The sequence below is a fragment of the Somniosus microcephalus genome, chromosome 11 (assembly GCF_052327205.1).
Source record: "Somniosus microcephalus isolate GS21.2 chromosome 11, FLI_Smic_1.0, whole genome shotgun sequence".
Lineage (NCBI taxonomy): Eukaryota > Metazoa > Chordata > Chondrichthyes > Squaliformes > Somniosidae > Somniosus > Somniosus microcephalus.
The window spans coordinates 93,960,142-93,971,655 of record NC_140997.1 but is presented as its reverse complement, the minus strand read 5'-3'; the positions used below and the strand labels follow the sequence as shown (position 1 = coordinate 93,971,655).

General features: G+C 47.6%; 1 protein-coding gene across 1 annotated transcript in view; it reads left to right on the top strand.

The window, feature by feature from the left end:
* Positions 1–5,274: 5,274 nt before the first annotated feature.
* sdr42e2 (short chain dehydrogenase/reductase family 42E, member 2) overlaps positions 5,275–11,514 on the top strand; it is a 40,830-nt gene continuing 34,590 nt past the window's right edge. Inside the window, exon 1 of the mRNA XM_085999958.1 lies at positions 5,275–5,397. Within this exon, the coding sequence (XP_085856084.1) occupies positions 5,275–5,397 (123 nt within the window). The remainder of the gene's footprint in view (positions 5,398–11,514) is intronic.

Sequence of the window (11,514 nt, the reverse complement as noted above, 5' to 3'; positions counted from 1 at the left end):
CCTTTTTCTCCGATCCACAAGAATAGGTAGCTGCATTTTTCTTCCTCCCCTTTGCTTTTCTGTGGACCCGAAAACATCAACTCCACGTGTTGCTTGAACTTGCTCCATTCTCTATGTAAGTTCAAAGATTCCCAATTCATTCGAGGTAAGGGAGCTCCAACGATGTCCATTTCAAATCCCTGTTCTGACACCATGTCTTGTTTTGCACACTTTGTACAAAAATAATAAATTGCAGGACAACGGAGTATTACAATTTAAACCCTTTTAATGAAGCATCAGGTCTGTAAGCTTTCTCAATCAATACAGCACCGTGTGGACAAGATGGAGTCAGGACCCCTGGGTCTTCCAAAATAGCAGTCCTTACAGATGCCTGCAGGCCAATGACAACTCAGCATGTGATCACATGTGAATATAATAGGTATTCCTTACAGATGCCTGCGGGCCAATGATAATTCAGTATGCAAATGTTACATCCCCCACACTCCCTCCCCCACATTCCCACCCCCTGGGCTCGCTGCTCCGCAATTCCGCCACCGAGCTCCCTCCCCCGCACTACACTCCCACCCCCGCACTCCCTCCCCCGCCGCCATGCTCCCTCCCGCAAAGCACCCTTCCCCCAGGCTCCCTCCCCCACGCTCCCTCCCCCTATACTCCCTCCCCCACACTCCCGCCCCCCACGCACCCTCCCCCACACTCGCTCCCGCCCCCATGCTTCCCCCCCCCATGCTTTCCCCCCCCACTCCCCCTCCCCCACACTCCCCTCCTGCCCCCCACGCTCCCGCCCCCCACACTTGCTCCCCCACACTCCCACACACACTCTCTGCAATAAGGGCACAGCAATCATCATGGGTGACTTTAATCTACATATAGATTGGGCTAACCAAATTAGTAACAATACTGTGTAGGAGGAATTCCTGGAGTGTTTACAGGATGGTTTCCTGGACCAATATGTCGAGGAACCAACTAGAGATCAGGCCATCTTAGACTGGGTATTATGTAACGAGAAAGGATTAATTAGCAATCTTGCTGTACGAAGCCCCTTGGGTCGGAGCGATCATAATATGATTGAATTCTTCATTAAGATGGAGAATGAAGTAGTTGACTCAGAGACTAGGGTCCTAAATATACATAAAGGAAACTACGATGGTCTGAGGAGCGAGTTGGGTAGGATTGATTGGGGAATGTCACTCAAAGGGTTGATGGTGTATAGGCAATGGCAAACATTCAAAGACCGAATGGATGAACTACAGAATTTGTTCATCCCAGTTTGGCATAAAAATAAAACAAAAAAGCTGACTCAACTGTGGCTAACAAGGGAAATTAGGGATAGCATAAGATCCAAGGAGAGGACATATAAATTGGCCAGAAAAAGCAATAATCCTGAGGATTGGGAGCAGTTTAGGATTCAACAAAGGAGGACAAAGGGATTAATTAAGAAGGGGAAAATAGAATATGAGAGTAAGCTTGTAGGGAACATAAAAACTGACTGTAAAAGCTTTTATAGATATGTGTGAAGAGAAAAAGATTGGTGAAGTCAAGCGTAGGTCCCTTGCAGTCAGAATCAGGGGAATTTATAATGGGGAACAAAGACATGGCAGACCAACTAAATACATATTTTGGTTCTGTCTTCCCAAAGGAGGACACAAATAACCTCCCAGAGATGCCAGGGAACATAGGGTCTGATGAAAGGGTGGAACTGAAAGAAATCAGTATTTGTAGGGAAATGGTGTTAGGAAAATTGATGGGACTGAAGGCCAATAAATCCCCAGGGCCTGATAATCTACATCCTAGGGTACTTAAGGAAGTGGCCCTAGAAATAGTAGATGCATTGCTGGTCATCTTCCAGAACTCGATAGACTCTGGAACAGTACCCATGGATTAGAGGGTAGCTAATGTTACCCCACTATTCAAAAAAGGTGGTAGAGAAAAAGCGGGGAATTATAGATCAGTAGTGGGGAAAATGCTAGCGTCCATTATAAAAGATGTAATAGCGGAGCACTTGGAAAGCAGTGACGGGATTGGACAAAGTCAACATGGATTTACAAAAGGTAAATCGTGCTTGACTAACCTACTGGAATTTTTTGAGGATGTAACTGGTAAAATAGATAAGGAAGAACCAGTGGATGTGGTATATTTGGACTTTCAGAGGCTTTCGATAAGGTCCCGCATAAGAGATTAGCGTGCAAAATTAAGGCACATGGGATTGGGGGCAAGGTATTGACTTGGATAGAGAATTAGTTGGCGGATAGAAAGCAAAGAGTTGGAATAAACGGGTCGTTTTCCGAGTGGCAGGCAGTGACTACTGGGGTACCGCAAGGATCGGTCCTAGGACCCCAGCTGTTCACAATATATATTAATGATCTGGACGAGGGAATTGGATGTAATATCTCCAAATTTGCAGACGACACAAAGCTGGGTGGGAGGGTATGCTGTGAGGAGGATGTCGTGAAACTCCAGTATGATTTGGACAGGTTGGGTGATTGGGCAGAAACATGGCAAATGCACTATTATGTGGATAAATGTGAGGTTATCCACTTTGGTGGCAAAAACAGGAAGGCAGACTATTATTTGAATGGCAATAGATTGGGAGAAGGGGAAGTGCAAAGAGACCTGGGTGTTCTTGTGCACCAGTCGCTGAAGGTAAGCATGCAGGTGGAGCAGGCGGTTAAGAAGGCAAATGGTATGTTGGCCTTCGTAGCAAGAGGGTTCGAGTACAGGAACAAGGATGTCTTGCTGCAGTTGTACAGGGCCTTGGTGAGACCGCACCTTGAGTATTGTGTGCAGTTTTGGTCACCTTATCTGAGGAAGGACGTTCTTGCCATGGCGGGAGTGCAGCGAAGATTCACCAGGCTGATACCTGGGATGGCAGGAATGACGTATGAGGAGAGATTGTGTCGATTGGGCTTATACTCACTGGAGTTTAGAAGATTGAGAGGGGATCTCACCGAAACCTATAAAATTCTGTCAGGCCTAGACAGACTAGATGCAGGAAGGATGTTTCCGATGGCCGGGAGTCCAGAACCAGGGGTCATAGTCTAATGATAAGGGGTAAGCCATTTAGGACTGAAATGAGGAGGAATTTCTTCACCCAGAGAGTGGTGAACCTGTGGAATTCTCTGCCACAGAGGGCACTGGAGGCCAGTTCATTAAATATATTCAAGGAGTTGGATATATTTCTTAAGGCTAAAGGGATCAAGGGATATGGGGAGAAGGCAGGACAGGGTACTGAATTTGGATGATCAGCCATGATCTCATTGAATGGCGGAGCAGGCTCGAGGGGCCGAATGGCCTACTCCTGCTCCTATCTTCTATGTTTCACACTCCCTCCCCCACGCTCCCGGCCCCCCACGCCCCCTCCCCCCCACGCCCCCTCCCCCCACACTCCCACCCCCTACCCCACACTCCCCTCCCCCTACACACTCCCTCCCCCTCTCCCTCCCCCACCCCATGCTCCCGCCCCCTCCCCCACGTCCCCTCCCCCACTCTCCCTCCCCCTACACTCTCTCTCCCCCACGCTCCCTCCCCCACACCCACACCATTGGTTGCCTGACCCGTCCAACCTCATGGAGCCCCGCCTACCCACACTGATTGGTGAGCGATCAGATTCTCCGTCACCCAATTGGATGATTCTTGACTGTTAGGCGAACAGCCTTTTTTCCTCATTGCCAATATTTTTATAACTAATAATAGTAATTAAAAAATCACACTTTTTAATACCCCTGTGATCTTCCTCCGGATTTGCTCACAGCAGCGTCCTGGAGATTAATATAGCGGCGAGATCATGGAGGAAAGGAGGGTTGGCAGTCCTATTTCTAACTAGCTTTTTGTCGAGCTCTGCAGATGTTAATAAAGAAAGCATTAAACTCGTTCGTTAGGGTTCTATTGCCGCATTGTCCAATCGAAATCAGTGATTAGCCGCAGGATAAAATTAAATACAACGGATCCTCCAGTGCCCGCCTTTCCAACTGTTCCTCCGAACTTTCCTCAGACATCGGCTCCGTGTACATCTCGTCAACACCAAACTCCTCCTGTCTGCCTTAACTCGACCTCACGGCCACAGAAAGACGACACTCACTTAGTCTTATTTCGGTTGTACTTCATGCCCATGTTCAGGGTATTGCTGCATCATAACTATAAGATGTTTGGATACCTTCGATTATCCACCAATTTCCGCCAAGGATTTCCCCCCCTTTATGAGAGATAATGGAACTTCCATACGTTGGAAAATTACATTATGTTGTACCTGTCAGAGTGCATCCTGGGAGGACAAAATAGAAAAAAAGACAGACTTGCATTTATATAGCACCATTCATGACCACCGGATGTCCCAAAGCGCTTTACAGCCAATGATGGACTTTTTGAAGTGTAGTTACTGTTGTAATGTGGGAAACGCAGCAGCCAATGTGCGCACAGCAAGCTCCCACAAACAGCAATGTGATAATCTGTTTTTTTTTATTTGTTGATTGAGGGATAAATCTTGGCCAGGACACCAGGGAGAACTTCCCCTGCTCTTCTTCGAAATACTGCCATGGGATCTTTCACATCCACCCGAGAGAGCAATCAGGGCCTCGGTTTAACGTCTCATCCGAAAGAAGGCACCTCCGACAGTGCAGCACTCCCTCAGCACTGGACTGGAGTGTCGGCCTAGATTTTTGTGCTCAAGTCTTTGGAGTGGAACTTGAACCCACAACCTTCTGACTCAGAGGCGAGAGTGCCACCCACTCAGCCACAAGGACACTAAACAGCAAGTTATTATAGAAACGTACAGCATAGAAGGAGGTCATTCGGCCCATCGTGCCTGTGCCAGCTCTTTGAAAGTGCTCTCCAATTAGTCCCATTCCCCTGCTCTTTCCCCATAGCCCTGTCAGTGTTTTCCTTTCCAAGTATTTATCCAATTTCCTTTTGAAAGTTACTATTCAATCTGCTTCCACTGCCCTTTCAGGCAGCGCATTCCAGGTCATAACAACTTGCTGTGTAAAAACAATTCTGTTCATCTCTCTGCTGGTTCTTTTGCTAATGATCTTGAATCTGTGTCCTCTGGTTACCTGCCAGTGGTAACAGCTTCTCCTTATTTCCTGTACTAAAACCCCTCCTAATTCTGAACCCCTCTATCCTACTCGTTTGTTTAACATTCTGTCTCAGTATCAGTGCTCATTGTCTGGTGTTTCCAACCAGGGATCAATAGCCCCGCTGGGAAACTGATTTGCCCTTGACTCTACAAATAAATTACAAGGTTCTGAAACCACAGTCTGAGCGACCGGGGCGGAAGATCTAATGGAATTACTTTCCATCTTTTTACAGATCGACATCAGGGATTCCGATACTCTGTATCAGGCCTGCGAGGGGGTCAATTGTGTTTACCATGCTGCTTCCTATGGAATGTCAGGCACAGAGCAGGTGAGCGTTGCAAGCGTGTTCCGGTAAAGCAGAAGGAGAGGCCTTTCCTCTTCACTGTTCTATCGCTGGTACTTGATTGCAGGCCTTGGATGTTTTACAAGCGATAGACTGCGGGGGGTGGGGGGCTAGATTTCCCCCTGAAGCGAACTTTGGGCAGACAGTTGGTGAGGGGGAGCGGTAATTGAGAGCCAGGCCTCGTTAGTATTCCGTGCCGGAAGAAGATTGGTTGTGGGGCGGGGCGGTGGGGTGGGGGGTGGGTACTCCGATCTCAGGAGGGAGTGAGGAAGCCTGGAGTGGCAGTGCCCTAAGCTGGACCAGTCCCGCTCCCACAAAAAATTTCTGTAGAGCTGTGGCTCAGTGGGTATCACCCTTGCCTTGGAGTCAGAAGGTTGTGGGTTCAAGTCCCACTTCAGAGATTTGATCTCAAAATCTAGGCTGACACTCCAGTGCGGAACTGAGGGAGTGCTACACTGTCAGAGGTGCCTGCTTTCAGATGAGATGTTAAACTGAGGCCCTGTCTGCTCTCTCAGGTGGACATAAAAAGTCCCATGGCTCTGTTTCGAAGAAGAGGTGTCCTGGGGCCAATGTTTATCCCTTGATCACTGAACAGATTATTTGGTCATTGTTGTTTGTGGGAGCTTGCTGTGCGCAAATTGGCTTCCTACATTACCAGAGTGACCACACTTCAGAACCAATTGACTGGCTGTAAAGCCCTTCAGGATGTCCTGAGGTTGTGAAAGGCGCTATATAAATGCAAGTCTTTTTATGTTCCACACCATCCCTTTTTTGAATCTACTTGTTCCTTTGGAAGCTCCAGGAATAGGATGTCATTTCACATGGATTCCCAGAACCGAAGTGCCGTCTGGTACAGCCGCTTACTGCTCTCTCCGTGTCCCATATACCTGCACTGAAACAGCTAATAAATGACACTCCTTCATGAAATTTTAATGCCCCTTCTTGGCTGGTCTGCAGTTACCACAAGGTAGCTTGAAAGATGCTCGGGCATTTTAGAAAATAATCTTTTAATAATTGAAGAGTAGACTTTTGTGGAGGCCAGGGATTGTCTAATATCTGCCAATTACTTAATTTGTTGCTAATCGTTCTGAATTACCTCATTGTGGGCAGGATCAGGTTCTGTGGCTCCTGTCCGGAGGATGGTGATTTATAGCCATAACCATATCATGGGCACCGCGCCTTTTCCAAGTCATCAATCTTCATGCGTCAGCAAGCGTTGGCAGGCTGTTGCATCAGGGAAACAAAGAAAGACTTGCATTTCTACAGCACCTTCCACAACCTCAGCATGTCCCAAAGTGCTTTACAGCCAATGAAGAACTTTTGAAGTGTAGTCACTATTACGTCCGTGAATGATTGAGACACGGACAGCAGGAGTGGAACAAAACAAGTCTTTACTGGTGGAAGTCAATAGTGAAACTAAAAACACAAAGGCTCACTAGCGTCTTTTATACAGGGGTGGTCACTGCCGGTATTGCAGTCTGAGACCAATTATTCTCTTAAAGGTGCATACACAACAATTCCTCCCCTTTTAGATAAACAGTACATAACATTCATTTAACAACTAAATGATAACTAATTACAATCACAATTACGGTTGCTAGATACATTGGTTAAGTTTAAGCAATTATAAGTTCAGTCTTTGAGGAGGCTTCCTGATTCTGTCTGGATAACGCCTCTTTGGGGTATCAGGTTCTTCTGGCAATGTTGAGTCGAGATCAATGTCGTTGTTTGGTTCATCTGCTTCCAATATCACCGATTCTGCGGTAGCTGCAATTGGTACGTCGATTTCATTGCCAGGTGTATCAGATCGTGGTGTGGAGTTGACGTTTTCCAGTGACTCTAGAATCTGGTCAGCATGGCGTCTTACAGTGCTCTCTCCAACGTCCACGGTATACATGAGAGGTCCTTGCCGTGTACAAATCGTTCCTGGCTGCCATTTTTCAGTGCGGTAGTCCCGGGCCAAAACTGGTTGACCTATCTTAAAACTCCTGGTCGGCCTTTCATTCATATTCTGAAACTGCCTGTTCTCCACATCTCTTCGGACGTTTGGCTTAACCAAATCCAAGCGGCATCGTAGTCTTCGATTGAAGAACATCATGGCTGGGGTTTGGTTGGTAACCGCATGTGTCGCATTCCGGTAGGCAAACAAGAAGTTGTCCACCTTGTGTTGTAGGGGTATATCTTCATTACACATTGCCTTGATAGCCTTCTTGAATGTTTGGACAAACCTCTCGGCCAATCCATTAGTGGCTGGATGATATGGGGCAGATGTGTAGTGTTTAACACCATTGTTCTTTAAGAACCTCCGGAACTCTTCAGACACAAACTGTGGTCCATTGTCAGAGCAAATCTGTTCAGGCAGCCCATTCCTGGCGAATATGGTTTGTAAAACTGTGATAGTTTTTTCCGTGGTGGTTGAGGACATTTTTATTACCTCTGGCCACTTTGAATGTGCATCCACCGCAATTAAAAACATCGAGTCCATGAAGGGACCAGCAAAATCAATGTGCACCCTTTGCCATGGAGATGAGGGCCACTCCCATGGATGCAGAGGAGCTTGTGGTGGGGCGTTTTGGACCTTCTGGCATCCTGCACAGCTCTTGGTCATCTCTTCGATTTCTCTATCGATTCCCGGCCACCACACAAACGCTCTGGCTAAGTTCTTCATTTTTACCCCACCCAGATGACCCTCATGAAGCTCATTGAGCACTCTATCCGTCAACTTAGGTGGAATTACTACTCTGGATCCACACATCAAGGTTCCTCTGCACACTGACAGCTGTTCTCTTCTCAGCGAGAATGCTGGCAGCAGTGGTTCGCCATGTGCTGGCCATCCCTTCACCGTTAAATCATAGACCCGTGATAGTGTCGGGTCATTCCGTGTTTCCTTTTCTATGTTTGCATTCGTCACAGGGAGACATTCGACTATGGTCGAGTGGAATAACTCCATTGGATCCACTGCAAGGTCTTCTTCTTCCACCGTCGGCAACGGTAGGCGTGACAAGCCATCAGCATTTCCATGCTGTTTAGTTCCTTTGTACTCGATGTCATATTGGTGTGCCCCTAGGAAAAGGGACCACCTCTGCAGCCTTTGTGCTGTCATTATCGGTACGCCCTTCTGAGGGTTGAAAATGGAGACAAGAGGTTGATGATCGGATAGTAGAGTAAATTTTTGACTGTGCAGGTAGTGATTGAACTTCTTCACCCCCCACACTAGGCTGAGGGCCTCTCTGTCAATCTGGGCGTAGTTACGCTCGGCAGAAGTTAACGAGCGTGACGCAAAAGCTATCGGCCTCTCTAAACCATCAAGGAATTTATGTGACAGTACCGCCCCAATGCCGTAGGGAGACGCATCACACACCAGTCTGATCGGCAGTGCTGGGTTGTAGTGAGCCAATACTTCCCTTGAAGTGATTAAGTCCTTACTCTTCTGAAAAGCACGCTTACAATCATCGCTCCATTTCCATGCTACCCCCGTTCGTAGCAGGGCGTTCAGTGGGTGCAAAATTGTCGACAAATTCGGCAAAAACTTATGATAGTAATTCACCAATTCGAGGAATGACCTCAGTTGCGACACATTTTCAGGCGCTGGGGCCTTAACAACCGTTTCAATTTTGTCAGGGGACTTATGTAACCCCTCTTCATCAATCACGTGGCCACAATACGATATCTGTTTCTTAAAAAATTCGCATTTGGGGCGGTTGGCTCGCAGCCCATGTTCCCGTAGTCTAGTGAGCACCTGTTCTAGGTTGTTAAGGTGTTCACTGTCATCTTCACCTGTCACAAGGATGTCGTCCAAGTAACACTGAGTCCCCGGAATCCCTTGCAGGACTTGTTCCATTGCTCTTTGCCATATCGCCGGAGCCGATGCTACTCCGAATACCAATCGATGATACTGGTAAAGACCTTTGTGAGTGTTTATCGTGAGATACTTCCTAGAGGACTCTTCAACCTCCATCTGCAAATATGCTTGTGCTAGGTCAATTTTTGTAAAATGCTTCCCTCCAGACAGTGAGGCGAAGATGTCTTCTATCCTTGGAAGAGGATATTGTACTGTGTGAAGGACTGGGTTCACCGTCACCTTGAAATCCCCACAGATGCGAATCTTCCTTGGCTCCCCGGACTTATTGCTTAACGTTTTCTTCATGACAGGAGCGATGGGTGTCGCCCACTCGCTCCAGTCGACCTTAGACAACACGCCCGCCTTCTCCAGATTCTCCAGCTCTGCCTCTGGGCGAATTGCATATGGTACCGGCCTTGCTTTGAAAAACTTGGGAACTGCATTCTTTTCTATTTTTATCGAGGCGGTTACGCCTTTAAGCGTGCCCAGTTCTTGTTGAAATACCTCTTTGGCGTTAGCTAAGATTGTTGACAATCGTCCAGGAGTGACGTCTTCATCTTTTTTACCGTCCACCGTCATTGCATGAATGGAGTGCCAATCTAAGTTTATCTTCCTGATCCAGTCCCGTCCCAATAACAGTGGTCCACCATTTGGCAGTATGTAGAGATACAATTTCCGTATTTTCTTGCCGTTGTATTCGACAGGCACCCTTATTTTTCCTCTGGGGTATACTTTTTGCCCCGTATACGTCGTCAAGACGATGGATGTCTCTCTCAAGGGTATGTGTGAAAATAGCCGCTCGTAGTCTCGTCAATTCATGATGGTTAGCGCTGATCCTGTATCCAATTCCATTTTAACTTGGGACCCTGCTATCGTGAGGGTGACCCAAATGGTTCGGTGATCCTCTTTTGCGATTACATTGTGAAGTTTGAGACAGCTTAGTCTCCTGTTCCCGGATTCACTATCGCTCATCTGGTCTTCGGAACTACTGTCCGTCATCTTTTGTACTTTCTTGTACGGTTCCTTAGTAGCCTTTTTGTTGTCGCTGGTCTTCTTCCCAGACTTGCAAACTCGTGCAATGTGTCCCATCTTCCCGCATTGCCTGCATATTTTGTCTTTGGACCAGCAGTCCTTCTGGTCATGGTTAGTTCTGCCGCAGCGATAACATTTTGCAAATCCCCGTGTCATTTCGTGGGTGCCGTATTCCTGTGGTTTTTGTTGAATTTCTGCAGCTCCCCTGGCTGCTGCTTCATACGATACTGCCACGCTGAAAGCCTTCTCTAGCGTCAGCTCTTTCTCTGAGAGTAACTTCTGTGTTCCTTCACTCAGGAGTCCACAGACAAATTTGTCCCGTAGGGTATCTGCCAGTCCTGCTCCGAACTGGCAGTGCTTTGATAGCTTGCGTAGTTCCGTAAGATACTCAGCATTGCTCTCATCTTTGTGCTGAGTTCTCCTGTGGAATTTAAATCTTTCTGCTATCAACAGCGGTGCAGGGTTTAGGTGTTCCTGTAGGACAGCAACAATTTCGTTAAAACTCTTCACCTTCGGTTTGGCTGGAGTAATCAGGTCCCGCAATAGGCCGTACGTTCTAGCGCCCATTAAGTTTAGCAATATCGATGCCTTTTTCTCCTCCGCTATTTCGTTTGCCTCGAAATATACCTCGACTCTTTCCACATACGTGGTCCAGTCCTCTATTGTATTATCAAAAGCAGTGATACAGCCAGTCTTCGGCATCTTGCAAATCTAAAATGGCGCCGCCCTCGCTTTGCCTTCTTCCCCGATTTAACAAAATGGCGCCTCCCGCGCTTTGCCTTCTTCCCCGCTGTTGTTAGCGCTGCTTTCCACGGTTTCTTGCGTGTTTAATATTTTTTTCTTTATTATTTTCCCGTCGTGGAGCGGACCCTCTGGGACACTTCCCTCCCTCTTCTTAGGTCCGAACGCTGCCCGGCTTCGAAGCACCGGCCGTGCCCTGTGTGCTCCACCCTCTCTCTCTCTCTTTGCTTCCCGACTCGCTGCCCGGCCCCGTTGAAAAGCCACCCGATCGAGCTCTAGCCCGCCGCAGCCCAGGAAGGATCAGAGCACTACCTGCCACCAGCCCGATTCGCTGGGAAACCACAGACCAGGGAATCAAGCCTGGCTCTTGACAGTCTCTCCTGCAAGTTTTCAATCCGACGATTTGGAGGGCGGTTGCCCACGGTCGACGCCCGTTTCTCGAGTTTCTTTGGATTTTATTATTTTTTTTCTTTCTTCTGGCTTCGACC